The sequence below is a fragment of the Pan troglodytes genome, chromosome 8, assembly GCF_028858775.2.
Source record: "Pan troglodytes isolate AG18354 chromosome 8, NHGRI_mPanTro3-v2.0_pri, whole genome shotgun sequence".
NCBI classification, from domain to species: Eukaryota; Metazoa; Chordata; class Mammalia; order Primates; family Hominidae; genus Pan; species Pan troglodytes.
The window spans coordinates 98045640-98069323 of NC_072406.2; the positions used below are offsets into that span (position 1 = coordinate 98045640).

Sequence of the window (23684 nt, forward strand, 5' to 3'; positions counted from 1 at the left end):
ACAACACCTCTGTGCCTTGTTCTCTGCCTGCAATTTACTTCCTCATGTTTCTTAGTCCAGGTGCTCCAAAAGCAGAACCTTAGATCAGAAGTTAGGTGGCGCGAACTCTCCAGCAACTGAAGCTGAAGTCTGAGATGAGCCAATAGGAGGTGTAAGGCATCACAAACATCTGCCCTGTCATGCCTGTCTAGCCCTCAAGGGCCATTCCCAGCATGTCACATCCAGGCAGAGCTGACTTCCTCCCCTGTAGGTATCCTTGTGCACAGACCATTGCTGAAGAGCTCTGTCCTGTCTGCCACTGTCCTGTCTGCCACTGTCCTCTCCCCCAGCTCTGACCATTGTGGGCTGCATGCCTAGGGCCTCTGCATTCTGTAGGTGTAACAGGTAGGTGGAGGATGGCCAGATGTTGCAGAGGTGTCAAGAGTGTGCTAAAGCAAGAGCCTTGAGCTGAGGGGGAGTAGAAGGTCAGTGCCTGGGCTGACCTTCTTCAGGGGCCTGCAGCACACAAGAGCTTACTTGACAGCAGAGGGAAAACTAAGTACCACCACCCACTGGGAGCTCACCCCCTCACTGCACAGGGAACACCATGACAGAACTGTGCCCTCAGCCACTTGAGGCCTAGAGGAGCATTTCCTCAATGAGCAGGACTAATTCACTCTTTGTTGCTGTCAACTCCCCAGCCCTCAGGAGCCCCCACCACTGCATGTGTTGATGAGTCTTCCTCCCCTCTGGAAAACAAACCCATGATGGAGATGTTGTTATAAGGAATATAAGCCATTTAGAATTGGTTTGTTGTTTTTTTCTTTCTTTTCCCAAGAGAATAACTTGAAGCTGAGAATCCTTAACGATGGGAAGATTTCTCTTCTCAAGACATTCATGGGTCTACCAGCCACCAACTGATAGCTGATGCTATTTAACCAGCCAGGTCTCTTTGACCCTACTCCCACCCATCCACACACTCACACATCAGGGCAGAGTCCACAGCACCAGCTCATCTGTGGCTCTGACCAGAACCCAGTGGAATCTCCCTTTCACTTCAGCACTTCTATTCACAATCAATTAAGGTACTCAACAAATGTATGAATGCAGAGAGGTCTTGAACAAAGAGGAAAAAGCAGGACATGACTCAGAAAGGCCAAAGGAAGCCCTCAGTCTTCCCACAAGTATGTCTGCTTGGAAGGGTGAATACATCCCAGTTCATGGGAACAGGCTTGAGCAATGCTCTTTTCCAGGCATAGATAGGCAGGCCTTCCCACTGCCCACATATCACCCTAGATGTACCCCTCTTCCATTATATATGTTGCCAGCTCATGAATGTGTTTATCTCAGCAAACTTTGAGCTCTTTAAGTACTATCTCTAGAACTCAGCACCAATCAAAGCACATAGCTGGTGCTTAATGTATGTTTCATGGCCGAACACATGGTAGACACATGTATGCACAAATGGAAGGATAGATGAGTGTGTAGATGTATAGGTAAATGGATGGATGGATGAAGTGATGGATGGAGGGATGGATGGATGGATGGATGGGTGGATGGAGTGATGAAGTGATGGATGGATGGATGGATGGATGGATGGATGGATGGATGGATGGATGGATGCACGGAGTGATTGATGGATGGATGGATTTTCTCAGAAGGCATACACTAACCATGTTTTACAAAAAAGAGAAATTATAGAAAATGGATAGCAGATAAAAGAGATTTTATCCCTCCAACTTTGACTTTGGACAGAGCCTCCTTTGTTCAAACAGCAATTTTTTCTTGTCTAAAACCTCCTCAAAACATCTTCTTGATCTTCCCATGGAGCTGTTTCCATCTACTCCACTTACTCCTAACTCTTCCCTGGTAAGATGTTGTTTCTCCCTGCCTTGGGCATAATCTAACACTGCAGTAATAATCTGTGGCTCCCCCATCTTCTCTCCAACCTCAGCATCCTCACTGAGACGACCTACTTTGTGCAAACTGACTTTAGCTGACAGTTCACTGGTGGGGATGCGGAGGGTAGGAAAGGCCCTAACCTCACAACCTATTCAGAGAAGGGATTCTTGGATGAAAAAAATCACAAGTAGATGGTAGAAAGGCAGTTTATGCTTGGGGCCCTCTCCAGAGCCTGATAAACATAAAAGAAGCCTTTCCTCAGGGAAGATGGCTGGATATCAGTGTCAGGGTTGGTCATGCCAAGCCCCTGAGAAGGAAGTCTGGAAGGAGAGAGGCTCCCAGATGCATGGATGCTCACTTGTCATTGACCACCAGGGGCCAACAGCCCAGGCTGGAGTCACAGGCCACAGGTGCAGAGAATGAGGCCCGGCTTGGAGAAGTCCTTGCCTCCCTCCCTCATATTGTAGGTTATGCACAGTACAGAGTCCATTAGCAAAGGTAAGGCAAGCAAGCAGATGCTGTCACTATTTAAACCCTCATCCCCATGCAAGCAGGAGCCCAGGGCTGTGGGTGACCTAGGAACACTGCAGCATAAAATTCCAGGAACCAAAAAAGCATTCCAGGTAAGAGTAAATTTGAGAAGCAAAAGAGAGGTCAAAGTGTCAAGGCCATGGGCATGGCAGAGGAGAGACCTGGCTGCAAAGCAAAATACCTGGAGCCAGGTCAGAGATGCTAGAGGGAGTGAAGTCAAGGCCAGACAGAAGCCAGGAAAAGGGCTTGAGGCCTTCCTGGGAGCTCATGGGCTCTATTATAAGTGAGGAGAGAGCTGGAAGAGGGACTGGATGGTTTCATTTAGCCACTCCAGAGATTTACGGCAAATTCATCTCACTAATTACCATACAGTACGACTCTCACACTAGGGTTGCAGCTTAGGCAAGTGGTCTAATAGGATCAGCAACAGCTTTGGATTCATTCCAGCCTGGGCCAGCTTTGCTCACTGCCGGACCCCAGGTCTCTACAGTAGTGCATGGATACAGCAAGCACTCAATAAATGTTGATTGAACGAGTGAAGTAGATCTCCACTAGCATCCATTTGCTGAGTGATGTTGAACAAGCTGTTGAACACTCTGAGACTTATCTTGATAACAATAAAATACAGTGTGATCTGGGCCCCTGAAGAGGTACAATGTGGCAGCCCTGATTTACCCACCTGTGGAATGCAGATGGTAATACCCCTGTGTGCCAAGTACTATTCTAAGATCTTTGCATGCATCTTCATCTTTAGAGAGAGCAGAGACAGAAATGAATAGAAGAGGCAAATAAAATATCTATGCAGCTTCCAGATTTCAATATGTATGAGCTGAGAGCTCCTCCAGGGATGTCCCCAGAAGCTGGGGTCAGCACCAGTCTGGATGCAGAACATGAGGACTACTGTGAAAATGAATTTGTATCCTCCAACACCACTCATTCTCTCCCACAAAGCCCCTTGGGTCCCTAAAGCCTTCCAAAGGCACAAAGGGATCATGTCTGACTCCTATAGCTTGAGGGTCAGAGATCAAGCAAGAATCAGCACTGAATATTAATTCCCAGTCCCACCTGAAATCTGCTCACCTGAGCACCCATGTACATGTCCCTGGCCTCCTCCAGGCCCCAGCAGCACAGCCACAGCTGCCACAGCCCCCAGGGTCTGAGCCACACCTTTCAGGGCTACATGATCTGAGGTGTTGCAGGGCTGCCCTTTAAGGGAAAGGCCACTTCTCTGCCCCTAGGATGTTTCATAAAAGGTACCAACACAGGAAGGCTCAGAGAGTGTGTGTTGTGTGGTGGAGGGTGGAGGGGGAAGCTTTATAATACCCTGACTCTGGTTCCTGAGAGGGAGACAGTGTGGCCTGCTGCAGTCAAAAGCCAGACATTCACATAGCAAGGCTGGCTCAGCCACGGGAGCCTTTGGCACAGTGGATTCTGCAATGAGATCAGCGAGGTGTGCAGGGGAGGTGGGGAAGGCAGGCAGGGTATGGCTGGAACAAAGGCCAGCTGCAGTCCAGCATCCATGGAAGGCACGTGCTCTGCACTCCACCCTCTGACCAGCTCAGGGGTTTCAGTCCTGGGGAAGCTTCCAGATGAGGACTCAATTGAGTGAGGACTCAATGGTCACCTCCCATTTTGGGGGTGGAGTTCAGGTGCCCTTAATGTTCCCTAGGGAGATGGTAACCACTGGTTAACCTGTCTCCAGCCTCAGATCCTCCCTTTCCACACTGCACAGAGTTGCCTTTCTCAGATACACGTCTTCCACATCACATCACCAAGGGCAGAGCCCCAGTCGCTGTTGTCCCCTCCAAGTTACTTCCCAACTTCTTGCCTCTCACCCCTTGCCCCAGGCACAATGAACTCTTCCCCTGCTCTCTCAGGCCTCTGAGCCTGTGCACATGCCAGTTTCCCTAATCAGGACCTGCTACAACGTGGAAATTAAAATTCCCAATTTTGAGAGGTTTATAAGAATTAGGAAGGAACATTTATGAAAGGTCTAACATAAGAAGAAATGCATAACAAATGCATAAATGGGTATTTATGCAATTACTGAAAGTTGAATAACAGTTCTAAACATGTTCTTAGAAACATAAAGTTAAAGAGATGTCAAGGCATTTGCAAAAAAGATGCCTCTTCTTAGAAGACAAGTGGTGGTGGATAGAGGCTGCTGGGGAAAGAGATGGGAGCTCTGTGTGAATAAATGTAGAATTGGCCATCTCCCACCAGAATCCCAGGCTATGCATTTCCCTGAGATAGCAGGATCCTGGCAAGGTATAAATTTCCAACATCAGTTACCCATGCAGGAGGTGGGTCCTCAGAAAGATAATGGGAAAGGTAGGAGGCATCTCTGGGAAGCAGGAGAGAACTCAGCCGTGAGCTCTTGCTGGGGGCTTGCAGCTCTTGAGAGACCCAGATGGACACTCGCGGCTGCTGGATAATTAGAGATGAGTCACAAGAAGTTGACTGAGGACCAGGGATGGAAAAATAGATTTTTTAAAAAAGTTATTACCAGAATTTCTATTACATCAGTAACTATATTTTATTTAGGAAAATACCTTGTGGCAGCAGGAGCAAAGGCCACCAGTGAGACTGTTAAATTGATCTTCATGAGAAAATAAGGAATCAAGACCCAGAGGGAGGAAATGGAGGGAGGGCAGGGAAGCAAGCAAGACGAGGAGATAATGGAGCACTGGGGGCAGGGAAGCAGTGCTCAGAAACACTGCACATTCCCCAGTGCGGAGTGGCTTCGAAGGCTGAATCCTGCTTAAGCAGCTACAATGCAAATGCCCCACCCAACTCCCCATGGCATACAACACCGGCTCTGGGCTCTGAGGCTCCTGAGGAGACATGAAGGCTGCCTTAGTCCACTTAGGTCACTGTAACAAAAAAACATAGACTGGGTGGCTTATAAGCAACAAAAACTTAACTTCTCACCATTCTGAAGCCTGGCAAGTACAAGATCAAGGTGCCTACAGATTCTGTGTCTGGTGAGGACGTGCTTTTTGGCTCATAAGTGGTGCTTTCTCATCTTGCCCTGGCAGAGTGGAAGAGGAGAACTCTGGTCTCTTCAGCCCCTTATAAGGGCATGAATCACATTTATGAGGGCTCCACCCTCATCACCTCCCAAAGGTCCCACCTCCTAATACTGTCACCTTGGGGATTAGGTTTCGACATGGAAATTTTGGAGGGATACAAACATTCAGACCATAGTGGATGTCTTGTGCAGAAGGGAATTTGTTGTCTTGTTGAAACCAGGAAGGCACTGACTTTCCACCTGGGCAAGCACTGGGCAGGGTAGAGGCAGGCACATTGGAAGCTCAGGTGTTCTGGTCAGTTATTGAATCCCTGGAAGCAGGATCAGGACCAGAGATAATGAGCATATAAACCCCCCATGAAGTGTGTTGAGCTCCTCAGGAGTGCTGCAGGCTCCCAGGTCGATCCAGCTAAGACCTCTGCCCCCATCAGTGGGGGAGAGGCCCCTGGAGGACAGGAGGGTGTGCCTGCCGGGTGGCCAGGCTGTCTGCCCTCCTGGCAGCAACACATGCCTTCTCTGTAGTAAATCTGAGACTTCAGTCACGTTTTATTAGGGTATTCCAGCCTAGTATTTGTTATGCTCTGGGGCCCAGGGAATTGTTGTGCATCCACATTATCAAGGTAAAAATCATTCTTGGAGGAGAAGGAAGATGAATCACAGGCCAGGGTCAGAACCAGACCATTATCCTCCCAACACCAAAGCTGGAAGTGTAGAAAATGTTTTCATTAAGAAAGGCTGCATTTCCTCCAGGCTTCTGAAGAACCCAGTTTTCTCTTCCCTCTGTCATTAATCAAGCAAAGTGGACTGTTCAGGGAGACATCACAGAGGCAAACAGCAGGAACTGACCTCTGACCAAATCCTCAGACAGGTTGTGGTTGGCCAGAAAAGTTAGACAAGCAGCTGACAGAGGTACCAGCGGGGAGGACAAGTTGACACCCAGATGTCACAGCTTGAGAAATCCATGCCAGGTGTAGTCTCTGCCAAACTGCTGCCAGTCCAGCTGTCCTGGGAGAGGGCATCACAGCCAAGCCTCAGGAGGAAGCAGATGGTAACAGAGGGCACAGTGGATGCAGGGAGCTCTGCTCACTGCTGAATCTGAGGCGACGGTGTGAAGAGTGCAGAGGGCTATCTGTCCACACCCAAGGCTTCCTGGGCTCCAAATGCACACATGGCCGCCTGCAGCCAGAATAGCAGCCAGTTGCAGCCAAGGAGAACACCTGCGCAATTGTCTCCGACAAAGCCTTCCCCACTCTCCATGTTAAATGCTCCCATATGGGTTTTTAGGGCTAAGTAAACCATTGAAAGTGACATGAAATCCAAGGTAGCTGGTATGGGGAGGCTCAGTGAAGCTCCAGAGGACAGGCTTCTACCAACAGATTGACAAAAACCTTTTAGCCATGGAAGAGTACAGAAAACCCTAAAAAATAGGGATGTTAGAGGGAGAGGGGTTGAAATCCTCTAATAGAGTGTGTGCAGCACAGAGGAGGAATGATTCAATCAAGCCATTCGACAATTTTAAAATGCACAAAGAAGAGAAATTTCAACCTGAGGGAGCATTTTATGGTAATACCACATTAGCCCCCAAAGCTTAATTCAGGGATCCGGTTCCACAGTGACCACACAACACAGTTTACATCATTTGCCTGTCACCCCTTAGAAACACATTTGAATATAAATGGGGGGATGGCTATGTGATAATACGCCTCTTACTTCAATTGCAGCCCTGATGTCACAGGGCAGTACAGTTCCAGAGACAGAGTACGTTACAGATTCTCCTCTGAGCAAAGATGTCTGTGAAATCTTAGCAAAGTCTCAGGGTTCTGAGGGACTGGTTATCACTTTTATTACTGGCTGAGTCAGACAAGTCCTAAACTAACTTGTCAAGGAAACAAGAATCAGAAACACACAAATAAGACAGTGCTTTGTGGGGAAAAATAAACAACAGTGCTGCATGCTGGCAAATGCAAAGATTTTGGAGCACTAGGGGTCACATATTTAGGTATTTTTCTTCCAAGGGACTTTCTTTCTGCTAAATAGGAACCAAACTGATTTGCTATAATAGTTCTTGGTTGGCTTTAGAGCACAGAAAGCCCTGACCACAAGCCTCATAGAGGATGACAGAGTTTCTGAGGCCAGCTCAATAGAGAAGCCAAGGGATGGATACTCTTGCAAAAATTCCCTGTTCTTCTTGGTCCTCCCAGAAACTTCTAAACCAGAATGATCTTCCCAAAAGCAGCCATTTGGTGGGGGGGAAGAAAGATGGACTGGAGAGCTCCATTTCCAAAAGGATCTTCACTAATTTCATCAAGACAAAGTTAATAATCCATGACATAATTTTTTTTTCCTTGAGTTGTTCTAAACATGTTAGAGTCTTCTCGATAAATCTCACAGCTAGAGGCTAGTAGAAATTAGTTTGCCTTCCACGCTGTCATTAAGAAAGAAAGAACTGGTAATAGCTATGGAGGAAACTGGAAGGCAATGGCTTGTAAATGAGATGAATCTAAAAGCTGCCCAAGTAGTTGTTGGGCAGGATGAATAAATAAATCCACATTTTCCTCTCATGATACTGCCTTGCAAGGAAGCAGATGCAACAAATGGAGACAGAGATTCCTTTAATAAAGTGTTTTACATATATACATATATATATATATATATATATATATAGAGAGAGAGAGAGAGAGAGAGAGAGGCATCTAGGGTCAGTTTAACTTGTACTGAGACCTGCATTCTTAATAGATTCATCCTTTAATTCCTTATCAAGGGTCTTCAATGAGCAGGGTCTTGTGGCCTTGTATAAAGAACTACATGAGCCTAAAATACAAAGCCTCTCATCACCCAAGCAAGGAAGCTATGATTGAGTACCCATGGGAGAGATGTGGACAGTAAGTGGTACACAAAGCCTGTGATAAGGGGCTGGAAAGATAGAAACTGCCCTCCCACCTGCAGTGATGCCTTTAAAAAGCATGCTTGGAGATAGGTAGACTAAATCACACCAAAAAAAAAAAAAAAGGCTATGTTCACCCTTTCCATGGAAGCCCTGAATGTACCTGTCCACCTCCTCAGTAATGATGATAATAGGATAAGTATCCCATATCTGAAATGCTTAGGACAAGAAGTGTTTTTATTTGGGATTTTTTTTTCAGATTTTGAAATATTTGCATTATATTCCAATTCCAGTTGAGCATCCTTAATCCAAAAATGCAAAATCTGAAATACCCCAATGAGCACTTTTTTTAGTGTCATTTTGGCACTCAAAAATTTCAGATCTCAGAGTACTTCAGATTTCGGATTTTCATATTAGAGATACTCAACCTGTACTGCTAATAGCCAGCTCTGAACTGAATGCTTTCCGTATGTTCTCCGATTTAATTTTAATTATGACTCTGGGGGATAATATTCTAATCCCCATTTTAGAGAGGAGGGAACTGAGGCGCAGAACGATAAACAAATACTAATAATGAAATAATTGGCTAGTAACTAGAGTTATCCGGATTTGAACCCAGGTGACGTGATTCCTCTTTTACTGTTGCTGCTATTACTACAAGATTCCTGCAGTGTTGCACTTCAGCTTTGCTCTTTATGCAATGCCTGGGTCTCAGCAGGAACAGAGGGAGGCATAGTGTCCCAGGGTTCCTGGATCTGACACTGCATTTACCTCATTTGATGATGTCCGGCCACATATCTGGGAGCTGCGCCTTTGTTTCTCCTCTCCATGGGCACGTGTCATTTAAGTAGGCCCTCAGCTACATTCCCCTTTGAACCCCTCAGTCTCTCTTTCTCTCTCCTCCAGTGAAAAGACTTTTTGCATCCAATGTGTCTGATATGCAACCAAAGGGCCCACCTGCGCCTTTCACCCACAGCAAAAGGGGGCATCACAGGCCTCAACAAGAAGCACTTTCTTCTTTCCCCTGCTCTAACCTTTGCAGACACTTCTGTGCCATGGAAAGTGGCCCCATCTTTGTTCTTCAAGGAGACTGAGTGCAGTTTAACTAAGACCTAGAGAATGATTTAGGGCATATGAGGCAAGGGTGCCATGTATCTGGGGAGGGAGGAAGCCCTTCAAGGGAGAGAGAAGCTAGAAAGACCCTGCAGGGAGCGAGACCCTCACAGAGTCTGGCCCCACAGAGAGCAAAGGGATTCCCCTCTCCCACTGCACTGGGTGGGAATGGGCACACACTCCCTGAGCCCCATTGTTTAAGGCCATTTCCACCCACATGGAGGCTGGGAATCAGGACTACAGAGGCACAGTGAGAGGAACTTACTTGGCCTTCGCCATTTCTTCCAGACTCCACATACAGGAAGGCAGAATAAACCAGCAGTATCTCAACGTAAACTCTTGCCTTTCACTCTGACTCAGGTGTCCAGGGCTCTTGAGTCCATGAGTGCTGCGGGGACCATGGGTCCACTCTCTTGGCCACCCCTCCACCGCCTTAGAAAGACCCCAGACACTCTGGTGGGCTCCCTGGAGCACAGACACTAGTGGAATGGGGATTATTCCAGCTAAAATCAATGTCTGCTGTGTTTCCACCTCAACCAAGAACACATTTCTCATGTTTACCATCCATTGAGGCATGTTTCCTTTTTCTCTCCACATATGAGATTATAGAGTAGATTCATTCCTTTGGCAAATTTGACACATGTCCACACCCTACTCAAGATTCCAAAAATTCCCTTCCACAAAATGTGCGGCCCCTGATACAGTGAGAGCAAAATGTTATGGGGTGGGGCTGATACTCAGGTGACAGATACAGCCGTCTCTGTTCTGCAACCCCAATTTCTAACCCTCATGCCTGGCTGGGTAAAGATGGTGGAACTAGTTTCAAATGCTGAATGGCAAGCATATCACATGTACAAACTTCTGGGCAATTTCCACAAACCCAAGTGGAAGAAATTTCCTTCTGTCCTGGTGCTCTCACTAAGCATCAGTGAAAGTTTTCTGAGGCACCACATTCCTAACCTAGAAGTGGATTTGAGGCTGCCAGTGGGTACTCTCCACACTACTTCCCTGTTGCTCCCAAACACCCAGAGAGAAACCACCTCTTACACTAGGCACATAGCTCTCCATCGTATTCCAAGGCCCAAGACAAGCTAGTGCCGATTGCACATACTTAGGGTTGAAGGACTGACCAGAAACACTTGGTACCTCTGGGCCTTGGAAGGAACCATGCAGGTGGGGTTCCATGTTATGGTCCTGCTGTCCTGCCCCTCCCTGCTCAGCTGAGCATCCAACAGTGTCCTGGGTGACCCAAGCCTCAGCACTCAGCCAATGTGCTGGGATAGTCCCATCTTGCTTTGCAAGGGTCGTGTCTATATTAACAAGAACCTAAAACAGGTTCAAAATGATCACTTCCCAAAGAAGACTCCATCCCCAGCCCTGCCAGATGAACACATTCCCACAAAGAAGTCATCACAGAGACATAAGAGACAGGAATCTCTTTACCCTCTATGCATGTGACTTTTAAATACCAGAGACACCCGGTGAGCCAATAAGCCCTGTCTGCTGACAACAGGCATAATTGCCTGCTAGTGCTGTTCAGAGACACTGCCCAGTCAACCGGTTTCAATTTCAACAAATGACAGAGCTCTAGTAATTGAAGTTGGTGGCAATAGGAGGCCCCCACATGTCTCCCTTGGCCAAGGGTGTGGGTGAGACTCTTGGTGGAGGGGACTGGGGAGAAGAGGCTGAGCACTGACCTGCAGCATCTGGAGGTAGCCTTCCTGGGGGTCGCAGAGCAGGGAGGAGATGCGGTGGTTGTTCCTCATGCATTTCTGATTGTCCTTTGCAGACGGAAAGATTTGCCGGACCACGGTCATCCTTCCAAGGGCACTATGGACCAGATCCAGGATCTCCGGGTCACTGATTTCCTAGAAAAACAACCAGGCCCATGCTTACCATCCACTCATGAACTATCTCTGCAAGAGACCTATCAGGAGGCGTCTAGGCCAGCAGCCTGAAAAGCTGATGCCAAAGAGGGCAAGGGATTGGGCCCAGGTCACACAGTTCATTAGTTGCTTATTCACAAATAATACTTGCTATCCCTTAGAGGCAAACAAGATTAGTCAACATTTTCCCTGAAGGCTAGAAAAAGACGTTTGAGGCTAAACCACTGGTGCACTGGTTTCCACAGGTGTGAAGCTTTTAGGAACCAATGCCGTAAAAGGTCATGGTAGACATTAGCAAGACAGAAAGGCTAACTTTCCTTTTGGGAGTCACCTACCTGATTCTGACAGGGAAAGCTGGGTTTTTCTGCCATAGTTGATCAATATACAATGAGTTTCCATGAATTCTTCTAGAATTACATTCATTTTACAAAATATTTGCATATGAATTTTGAGAATATATCCATTCATTTATTCACTATTCATTCCACAAAATCTACCTATATCTCTGAAGTTTGTTCTGTACTAAGCACTGTGGATGCAGCCAGGAAAAAATCAGGCCCTATCCTGTCCCATAAATCTCATGGGCATCCTAGGATGGATTATGCCAAGTTCCAGGGCTAAGGAAACCTATGTGCTGTCTATATTGACTACAAAAAGCCCTTTGCTCACATTAGCTCATTTAGTGCTCACAACATCCCATCCTGGTATGATCCACTGTGGAGCATAGAAATAGCAGGGGGAGGAGACCACAGGAGCTCTTTCCAGAACAGGGCTTCCATGAGGAATCTGACAAGGGGTGGACTTGTGATGGTTAATATTGAGTATCAACTTGATTGGATTGAAGGATGCAAAGTATTGTTCCTGGGTGTGTCTGTGAGGGTGTTGCCAAAGGATTTTAACATTTGAGTCAGTGGTCTGGGAGAGGCAGACCCGCCCTCAATCTCAGTGGGCAACATCTAATCAGCTGCCAGCCTAGCTAGAATAAAGCAGGCAGAAGAAGCTGGAAAGAGCAGACTTGCTGAGTCTTCCAACCTCCATCTTTCTCCCGTGCTGGATGCTTCCTGCCTGTGAACATCAGACTCCAAGTTCTTCAGCTTTTGGACTCTTGTACTTACACCAGCGATTTTCCAGCGGCTCTCAGGCCTTCGGCCACAGGCTGAAGGCTGCACTGTGGCTTCCCTACTTTTGAGGTTTTGGGACTCAGACTGGCTCCTCAGTTTGCAGACAGCCTATTGTGGAACTTCACCTTGTGATCGTGTGAGCCAATACTCCTTAATAAACTCCCTTTCATATATACTTCTATCCTATTAGTCCTATCCCTCTAGAGAACCCTGACTAATACAGATTTTGTTTCTGGCTAACAAGTTCTGGAGGAGGAACTTGCTAGCCAAAGTGCCGCTGGTAGGCAGGGCAGGGTTGCAGTTGAGGAGTTGGTGGTGCTGTGGAAGGAAGGTGGAGGGAGCTGCCAATGGCTCCCTGTTCCAGGTAGAGGGTAGAGGCAGCAGGAAGTGTGAAATGCTAAAGCCTTAGATGACCTGGGGAGGGACAGAGCGACTGGCCCCCTGCAGGGAATGCTTATGGGGCAGAGGGAACAGTGGTCAGTGGCAGGGCTAGAGCCCCATTCAGGGCCAGATGGGAGAACAGAGGGTCAGTACACCCCACAAAATGCTAATATTAAGGGAGACAAGGAGCTCTTGAAAGGATCTGGGCTCAAACAAGCCATAGATTTACATTTTTGAAAATCTCTGACTGCGGTAGGGAGAGAGGATTAGAGAGGAACAAAACTGGAGGAGGAGAGAGCAGAGAAGAGAGCACCCTTCTCTGTAGCTGTGTGCAACATGGGAACTACAACAAAAATGGAAACTAACACATACAGACGCCCCTCAACTTAAGATGGGCTTACATCCTGACAAACCCATCATACGTTGAAAATATCATAAATAAAAAATGCATTTAATCCCCCTAGCCGACGAACATCGCAGCTTAGCCTTGCTCAGAATGCTCACGTTAGCCTACAGTTGGGCAAACTCACCCAACAGAAAGCCTATTTTATAATAAAGTGTTGAATATCTCACAGAATTTCTTGAATGCTGTACTGACAGTGAAAAACATAATGGTTTTATGGGTACTAAACTGGGTATTCTACTGAATGTGTATCATTTTCATGCCATTGTAAAGTCAAAAAATTGTAAGTCAAACCATTCTAAGTCAGGAACAGCCTGTATAAGCCAACAATTTCAGTGATGGAAGAGAGGGCTAGCCAGGTTAAGAAAAGCTCTGGTTCACTCTTTCTAAGAAGGGACTAAGTCAGCGGTAAATTACAAGACAAAATTTTAACTACAAATAGCTACATTTTGAAATAGGTCTTAAATCTTTCTCCTTGCATGTGACACATTCTAGCTTTGAGACAATATGATGGTAAAAAGGAAGCTAATGAGGTTGGGAATTAGTGATGAGGGTTTCAAAATCATTTAAACAAGAACATAACATTTTTAAGGGTAAGATGGTAAACAATGTATTTCAGAAACTGTCTTAAGAAGCTGATATGTGTGTGAAGCCTGGTCAGTTGAAACTGCGTGCTGGGTCTGGGAGAAAGTAAAATATTAAGGATTGTATCCTTTTAGGATAATTAATATTTCCTAAATATACTGAATTACAGGGATTTCAAAAGAACTAAAATGTTATTACATATTGGATTTGGGCTTAAACTACTAAACTGTATTTCAGACAAAAGTCTGTTCAAGGGAAGATGATTTTATTAGATTGGAACCGACAGACAGTCAAAGGTGGGGAAATTGACAATGTCCATATCTCAGGACTACCAGATGGAATGGGCCTAGAACACAGCTGGGCTTCAGGGAGGGGAGCAGAGGGCACAGCTGAGCCTGGATGTGCATGCTCAGCTCTGCTCTTAGCTGCCTTGGTGACCAAGGCCCTGCCCCGAACACAGGATACAGAATAAGAGAAATCACATTCTAATCTGAGACAAAGTAAGAATATAAGAAAAACCAATGAGTAGGTTAGTTAGTTTTACCTGAAAGACAGAATATAAAGGACCTGGGGAGGTCATGAAGACCCTAATTTAAATTATGCACAAAAGAGAGAATCAGAGCCAGTACACCTCCAAGAGGAATTGGATGTGTCTCATGCCTTTCGTTTTTCCCATATTCTCTTGATGGCAGAGGGCACTGTAGGAATAACAGGCCATTTTCCTAGAAGTCCTTTGATTAAACTTCTCCTGCTTCCTCAACTTTCTGGAGGGAGAATCTGCAGCACTGAGCTCTCCCCACTACACCCCAAGCAGGACCCTGGAAATCTGTAGTGGAGTTGACTTACAAAGTTGCACAGTACCTTTCTGTAAACACAACCATCACTTTCCCTGGCAACCTGGGGCAGCACCTGGAGTGAGTGGCTAAGTGGGCCAAGGGCAGCCACCACATCAAGTGGGTTCAACCCCTGCCCCCAGCTGCCTTAGTCTGCACTGTTTCTTTTCCATTCTACCCACCTGGGAATTCTTGAAGGCTCCCTTTCCAACCCATTAGCTGCCATATGTCTTCCTCACAGTGAGGGTCTGCAGGTACCTTGCAGAACTTCCTGTTTCCCCTAATCCAGTTTTCATCCATGTGCTCTGGGTCAGAGCATGTATGCTGGCTGCCAATGTACTCCTACCCACCTCCTTGCACTTGTGGGATTATTCTTACTGTACAATCCAGAGATATTTGCAATCAGAATCTAACAAGCCACAGAAGCAGCTTCCCCACTTCCTTGGGGGCAATTAAAAAGGTCACTTTTCTCCTTGCGTAAGTCCCAAACCTGTGTGATCAGTCAGTTCTAGCAGTTTCATGCCAGGCCCTGCTCTTGTCCCGTTGGTCCTCCTGGGTCTCTTGTAGTGCCACAGGGGTGAGTATAGGGATGCATCCACTCCCTGCTCACTGATGTCAGGCTGCACACACCAGGCTGCATTTCCTGGCTGCACACATCAGGTCAGTCTCTGTACTACTATGAGACACCCCGACCTCGGGACCTTCTTAAGTGTGCAGAGGGCAATCCAAGTGGCTTCTTGGAAAACAAACTTTCCCTTTGTCCTGGGCAAAGATTCCCTCCAGTAGTGCAGCCAATGAGCAGAAGAAGCAAGATAATGTATACACAACACTATTAGAAGTCAGCAAGTCAGCAGCACAAACAAAAGTAACACATCATACACAGATGCTCACTGAGTGCACGGGCTCAAAGTAAGCCTTTTGTATTTTATTACTTTTAAGTTTATATTGTGAAATATATCTTATGTACAAACATTACATACATTAAATATGAATAATAAAATGATTTCAGTGCGCCTTTCATCAAGCTAAGAAATAAAATATTACCCACATCTTGGTTGGATGCCTCCTTCTCAAAAGCTTACTCCTTCCTCCTCACAGAAGCAGCTTTCATCATGCTCTGATTAGTGTAGCGTAACCCAAATAACATACAGCTTAGTCTCATTTATTCTGTTTAGCTTTGGGTAAGCTAAACAATGTGCATGCCTCTTGCAACTGTGTTCTAACACGCTGTTTCTCAAACTTCGTTGTGTATCAGTATCACTTGGGAACTTAATAAAATTACAAAACTCCAGTCCTGTCCCACTTCAACAAGCAACGTCTCTGGGTACCCCATTAGCTTTCCAGATAATTCCAATACTCACCACCATTTAATAACCACTGGTTGAACATTAAGCATTAGTGATTGATTCATGGCTGATAGGTGCAGCTCAGCTCTAGTTTATTCATTTTCAAAGCTGTGCACAATCACATTGTATGACTATATTACAATTTATTCACCCTATTGTTGATTACCATTTGACTGTTTTGTTTGTTTGCCATTACAAAGTTTCCATGTACATTGTCTTGTGCATGTGTCTTGGTGTGCTTGAGTAAGAATTTCTTTAGGATATATATCTAGAATTAAAGTTCCTTGATTAGAAAATAGGAACATATTCAAATTTACTAGGTAACAGCAAATATGTAAAGTGTAAAATAAATTTATATATTTGGGTTGATTTCTGTCATATTATTTATATTCTATATTTTGCTATTTTTTCATTTTTCCTTTTTATAAAGTGGTTTTACAAAGTTATAATCATATGTGGTAAGGGAGTTTCTGTTGCTCTACATCCTTGCCTACACCTGATATTGTATGACTTCCTAATATTTGACAGTCTGGTAAGTATGCATTGGAGCATTGTTCAATTTTATTTTCACTTCCCTAATTTTTAATAAGGTTGAATATCTTTTATACACTTATGAATCATTTGTATTGCCTTTCCTGCATTTGTGCTTTTGTCCAATTTCCACTGAGTTGGTTCTCTTGCATGTTAATTTGTGGGAATATATTTTTTTATTCTAGATACAAAGCCTTTGTCACCTGCTACGGGTATCTTCTCCACGTTCAGGAATGTTTGTTAGAACCAGGCTACAAACCCATCTAACTTTGGTTCTTTGTGGAAAGGCTGGCTTTGTAGCTTACCGTGTGGTCAGTTTGTATTACATGAACGTTTCATGTGCATTCACTGTTCATTTGTTGGTGTCAATGGTCATTTTTAGGTCCATTAAAAATCTGTGTATTTCTCTTTGAATATTGGCTATTTTTAATATATTTTGGGGTTATGTTATCTTATTTTATGTATTTATTTATTTATTTTGAGACAGAGTCTCATTCTGTCTCCTGGGCTGGAGTGCAGTGGCACAATCTCGGCTCACTGCAACCTCCACCTCCCGGGTTCAAGCAATTCTCCTGTCTCAGCCTCCTGAGTAGCTGGGACTACAGTCGCATGCCACTATGCCTGGCTATTTTTATTTTTATTTTGTTTGTATTTTTAGTAGAGACGGGGTTTCACCATGTTGGTCAGGCTGGTCTTGAACTCGACCTCAGGTGATCCACTCGCCTCGGCCTCCCAAAGTGCTGGGATTACAGGTGTCAGCTATCGTGCCTGGCCAAGGGGTTTTTTTATTCGTTACACACAGTATAGAAAGACAGCGCTTGCTGAATTAAATGTTACCATCATATAGATATCCTATTTATTTCTAGTAACACATCTTGCCTTATGGTCTATTGTGTCTGATATTAATATAGCTACATGAGTTTTATTTGGTTAGCATCTGCCTGCTCTAACGTTTTCCATCTCTTTGCCATCAGTCTTTCTCTGTCTCACATTTTAGTTGGAATGCCTGTAAACCTAATATACTAGATATTTTACATCCATATTTGAATTTTTAGTAGAAATTTCAATCCATTTATATTGATTATGATTATTTATATATTTGGATTGATTTCTATAATATTATTTATATTATACATTTTGGTGTTTTCTCTTTATTCCTTGTTTGTTTCCCTTTAAAATGATTTGTTTCCTATCTTTACTTATTTACCTACCCTTGGCAGTTATGTTTTCTATGTTATCTTTTATTGGTTATGCTAGATATTTTAATATGCATATCTAATAAAGTGTGAAGTTAATCGGTATTTTTACTCTCTTCTTTAATGTTTACTTCCAATCACCATTATCCCAACTAACACGCTAAAAACCTCCAGTATTTTAATTAAATCTTTCTTTGTATTTTCCCATTACACATTATTTCTATTGTTTGATACAGCCAATATTTATCTATGTAACCAATATCCATTAGTTTATTGGTAAGGCATTCTTTTAGAGACCTCAGACCTTATATCTGGGGTCATCTTCCTTCTCCTGAAGTATATTATTGAGAATTTCCTTTAATTTGGGTTTGTTGGTGATAAACTCAGTTTTTGTTTGCTGGGAAATGCCTTTATTTTTATCTCACTCTTGAAAGATATAATTCTAAGTTGACTACTATTTTCTCTTAGACATGGAAAGTAATATGGCACTGACTTCTAGCTTCCACTGCTGTCCAGTGTGTAAGTTTCCCACAGCTGCATTAACAAATTATCATAAACTTAGTGCTTCAGAATAACAGAGTTTTATTCTATCATATTTCTGGAGACCATAAGACCAAAATCCATTTCACTGGGCTGAAATCTCGGTGGTGACCAGGATGCCCTCCTTTGGAGACCCTGGGGGAGACATGTTTCTCACTTCTTCCAGCTTCTGGTGGCCGTCAGCATTCCCTGGCTTGTAGCTGCATCATTCCAAGCTCTGCCTCTGTGGTTGCATCACCTCTTCTTCTTTCGTACAGTCAAACCTCCCTTTGTGTTCCTCTTATAAAGATGCTGGGATTGCATTTAACACCTATCCAGATAACCCAAGATAATCGCCCCATCTCAAGATCATTAACTTCATCATATCTGCAAAATGTCCTTTGCTATATAAGGTAATACTAACAGGTTCTAGGATTAGGCCTTGGATATCTTTGGAGTCCATTATTCAGCCCACTGCATCCAGATATTAAGAATCATTTTGGGGTGGAGCCAAGATGGCTGAATAGGAAGAGCTCTGGTCTACAGCTCCCAGCGTGAGTGACACAGAAGACGGGTGATTTCTGCATTTCCATCTGGGGTACCGGGTTCATCTCACTAGAGAGTGCCAGACAGTGGGTGCAGGACAGTGGATGCAGTGCACCGTGTGCCAGCCGAAGCAGGGCGACGCATTGCCTCACTCGGAAATGCAAGGGGTCAGGGAGTTCCCTTTCCTAGTCAAAGAAAGGGGTGACAGACGGCACCTGGAAAATCGGGTCACACCCACCCCAATACTGCGCTTTTCCAATGGGCTTAAAAAATTGCACACCAGGAGATTATAACCTGCACCTGGCTCGGAGGGTCCTACGCCGACGGAGTCTCGCTGATTGCTAGCACAGCAGTCTGAGATCAAACTGCAAGGCAGCAGTGAGGCTGGGGGAGGGGCGCCTGCCATTGCCCAGGCTTGCTTAGGTAAACAAAGCAGCAGGGAAGCTCCAACTGGGTGGAGCCCACCACAGCTCAAGGAGGCCTGCCTGCCTCTTTAGGCTCCACCTCTGGGGGCAGGGCACAGACAAACAAAAAGACAGCAGTAACCTCTGCAGACTTAAATGTCCCTGTCTGACAGCTTTGAAGAGAGCAGTGGTTCTCCCAGCACGCAGCTGGAGATCTGAGAACGGGCAGACTGCCTCCTCAAGTGGGTCCCTGACCCCCGAGCAGCGTAACTGGGAGGCACCCCCCAGTAGGGGCAGACTGACACCTCACAGGGCTGGGTACTCCTCTGAGACAAAACTTCCAGAGGAACAATCAGGCAGCAGCATTTGCGGGTCACCAAAATCCGCTGTTCTACAGCCACCGCTGTTCTGCAGCCACCGCTGCTGACACCCAGGCAAACAGGGTCTGGAGTGGACCTCTAGCAAACTCCAACAGACCTGCAACTGAGTGTCCTGTCTGTTAGAAGGAAAACTAACAGAAAGAAAAGGACATCTACACCAAAAACCCATCTGTACGTCACCATCATCAAAGACCAAAAGTAGATAAAACCACAAAGATGGGGAAAAAACAGAGCAGAAAAACTGGAAACTCTAAAAAGCAGAGCACCTCTCCTCCTCCAAAGGAATGCAGCTCCTCACCAGCAATGGAACAAAGCTGAACGGAGAATGACCTTGACGAGTTGAGAGAAGAAGGCTTCAGACGATGAAAATACTCCGAGCTATAGGAGGAAATTCAAACCAATGGCAAAGAAGTTAGAAACTTCAAAAAAAATTAGACAAATGGATAACTAGAATAACCAATGCACAGAAGTCCTTAAAGGAGCTGATGGAGCTGAAAGCCAAGGCTTGAGAACTACGTGAAGAATGCAGAAGCCTCAGGAGCCGATGCGATTGACTGGAAGAAAGGGTATCAGTGATGGAAGACGAAATGAATGAAATGAAGCGAGAAGAGAAGTTTAGAGAAAAACGAATAAAAAGAAATGAACAAAACCTCCAAGAAATATGGGACTACGTGAAAAGACCAAATCTACGTCTGATTGGTGTACCTGAAAGTGACGGGGAGAATGGAACCAAGTTGGAAAACACTCTGCAGGGTATTATCCAGGAGAACTTCCCCAATCTAGCAAGGCAGGCCAACATTCAGATTCAGGAAATACAGAGAACGCCACAAAGATACTCCTCGAGAAGAGCAACTCCAAGACACATAATTGTCAGATTCACCAAAGTTGAAATGAAGGAAAAAATGTTAAGGGCAGCCAGAGAGAAAGGTCGGGTTACCCACAAAGAGAAGCCCATCAGACTAACAGCGGATCTCTCGGCAGAAACTCTACAAGCCAGAAGAGAGTGGGGGCCAATATTCAACATTCTTAAAGAAAAGAATTTTCAATCCAGAATTTCATATCCAGCCAAACTAAGATTCATAAGTGAAGGAGAAATAAAATACTTTACAGACAAGCAAATGCTGAGAGATTTTGTCACCACCAGGCCTGCCCTGAAAGAGCTCCTGAAGGAAGCACTGAACATGGAAAAGAACAACGGGTACCAGCCACTGCAAAATCATGCCAAAATGTAAAGACCATCAAGGCTAGGAAGAAACTGCATCAACTAATGAGCAAAATAACCAGCTAACATCATAATGACAGGATCAAATTCACACATAACAATATTAACTTTAAATGTCAATGGACTAAATGGTCCAATTAAAAGACACAGACTGGCAAATTGGATAAAGAGTCAAGACCCATCAGTGTGCTGTATTCAGGAAACCCATCTCACATGCAGAGACACACATAGGTTCAAAATAAAGGGATGGAGGAAGATCTACCAAGCAAATGGAAAACAAAAAAAGGCAGGGGTTGCAATCCTAGTCTCTGATAAAACAGACTTTAAACCAACAAAGATCAAAAGAGACAAAGAAGGCCACTACATAATGGTAAAGGGATCAATTCAACAAGAAGAGCTAACTATCCTAAATATATATGCACCCAATACAGGAGCATCCAGATTCATAAAGCAAGTCCTGAGTGACCTACAAAGAGGCTTAGACTCCCACACAATAATAATGGGAGACTTTAACACCCCACTGTCAACATTAGACAGATCAACGAGACAGAAAGTTAACAAGGATACCCAGGAATTGAACTCGGCTCTGCACCAAGTGGACCTAATACACATCTACAGAACTCTCCACCCCAAATCAACAGAATATACATTCTTTTCAGCACCACACCACACCTATTCCAAAACTGACCACATAGTTGGAAGTAAGGCACTCCTCAGCAAATGTAAAAGAACAGAAATTATAACAAACTATCTCTCAGACCACAGTGCAATCAAACTAGAATTCAGGATTAAGAAACTCACTCAAAACCGCTCAACTACATGGAAACTGAACAACCTGCTCCTGAATGACTACTGGTGACATAATGAAAGGAAGGCAGAAATAAAGATGTTCTTTGAAACCAACGAGAACAAAGACACAACATACCAGAATCTCTGGGACACATTCAAAGCAGTGTGTAGAGGGAAATTTATAGCACTAAATGCCCACAAGAGAAAGCAGGAAAGATCCAAAATTGACACCCTAACATCACAATTAAAAGAACTAGAAAAGCAAGAGCAAATACATTCAAAAGCTAGCAGAAGGCAAGAAATAACTAATATCAGAGCAGAACTGAAGGAAATAGAGACACAAAAAACCCTTCAAAAAATTAATGAATCCAGGAGCTGGTTTTTTGAAAGGATCAACAAAATTGATAGACCGCTAGCAAGACTAATAAAGAAGAAAAGAGAGAAGAATCAAATAGATGCAATAAAAAATGATAAAGGGGATATCACCACCGATCCCACAGAAATACAAATTACCATCAGAGAATACTATAAACACCTCTATGCAAATAAACTAGAAAATCTAGAAGAAATGGATAAATTCCTCAACACATACACCCTTCCAAGACTAAACCAGGAAGAAGTTGAATCTCTGAATAGACCAATAACAGGCTCTGAAATTGTGGCAATAATCAATAGCTTACCAACCAAAAAAAGTCCAGGACCAGATGGATTCACAGCCGAATTCTACCACAGGTACAAGGAGGAGCTGGTACCATTCCTTCTGAAACTATTCCAATCAACAGAAAAAGAGGGAATCCTCCCTAACTCATTTTATGAGGCCAGCATCATCCTGATACCAAAACCTGGCAGAGACACAACCAAAAAAGAGAATTTTAGACCAATATCCTTGATGAACATTGATGCAAAAATCCTCAACAAAATACTGGCAAACCGAATCCAGCAGCACATCAAAAAGCTTGTCCACCATGATCAAGTGGGCTTCATCCCTGGAATGCAAGGCTGGTTCAACACATGCAAATCAATAAATGTAATCCAGCATATAAACAGAACCAAAGACAAAAACCACGTGATTATCTCAATAGATGCAGAAAAGGCCTTTGACAAAATTCAACAACCCTTCATGCTAAAAACTCTCAATAAATTACGTATTGATGGGACATATCTCAAAATAATAAGAGCTATCTATGACAAACCCACAGCCAATATCATACTGAATGGGCAAAAACTGGAAGCATTCCCTTTGAAAACTGGCACAAGACAGGGATGCCCCCTCTCACCACTCCTATTCAACATAGTGTTGGAAGTTCTGGCCAGGGCAATTAGGCAGGAGAAGGAAATAAAGGGTATTCAATTAGGAAAAGAGTAAGTCAAATTGTCCCTGTTTGCAGATGACATGATTGTATATCTAGAAAACCCCATTGTCTAAGCCCAAAATCTCCTTAAGATGATAAGCAACTTCAGCAAAGTCTCAGGATACAAAATCAATGTACAAAAATCACAAGCATTCTTATACACCAATAACAGTCAAACAGAGAGCCAAATCATGAGTGAACTCCTATTCAGAACTGCTTCAAAGAGAATAAAATACCTAGGAATCCAACTTACAAGGGACGGGAAGGACCTCTTCAAGGAGAACTACAAACCACTGCTCAATGAAATAAAAGAGGATACAAAGAAATGGAAGAACATTTCATGCTCATGGCTAGGAAGAATCAATATCATGAAAATGGCCATACTGCCCAAGGTAATTTATAGATTCAATGCCATCCCCATCAAGCTACCAATGACTTTCTTCACAGAATTGGAAAAAACTACTTTAAAGTTCATATGGAACCAAAAAAGAGCCCACATCGCCAAGTCAAGCCTAAGCCAAAAGAACAAAGCCAGAGGCATCACGCTACCTGACTTTGAACTATACTAAAAGGCTACAGTCACCAAAACAGCATGGTACTGGTACCAAAACAGAGATATACATCAATGGAACAGAACAGAGCCCTCAGAAATAATGCCGCATATCTACAACCATCTGATCTTTGACAAACCTGACAAAAACAAGCAATGGGGAAAGGATTCCCTATTTAATAAATGGTGCTGGGAAAACT

The 23684-nt window shown here is 44.3% G+C and overlaps 1 protein-coding gene across 3 annotated transcripts in view; it reads right to left on the reverse strand.

Annotated features, from left to right (window-relative positions):
• The window catches only part of GRID1 (glutamate ionotropic receptor delta type subunit 1), a 779753-nt gene that overhangs the window by 265584 nt on the left and 490485 nt on the right, over window positions 1-23684 (reverse strand). For all 3 annotated transcript variants that reach the window (XM_063781959.1, XM_016918777.4, XM_016918780.4), the window contains exon 6: window positions 11138-11308. In XM_063781959.1, coding sequence (XP_063638029.1) covers window positions 11138-11308 — 171 coding nt within the window. The remainder of the gene's footprint in view (window positions 1-11137; window positions 11309-23684) is intronic.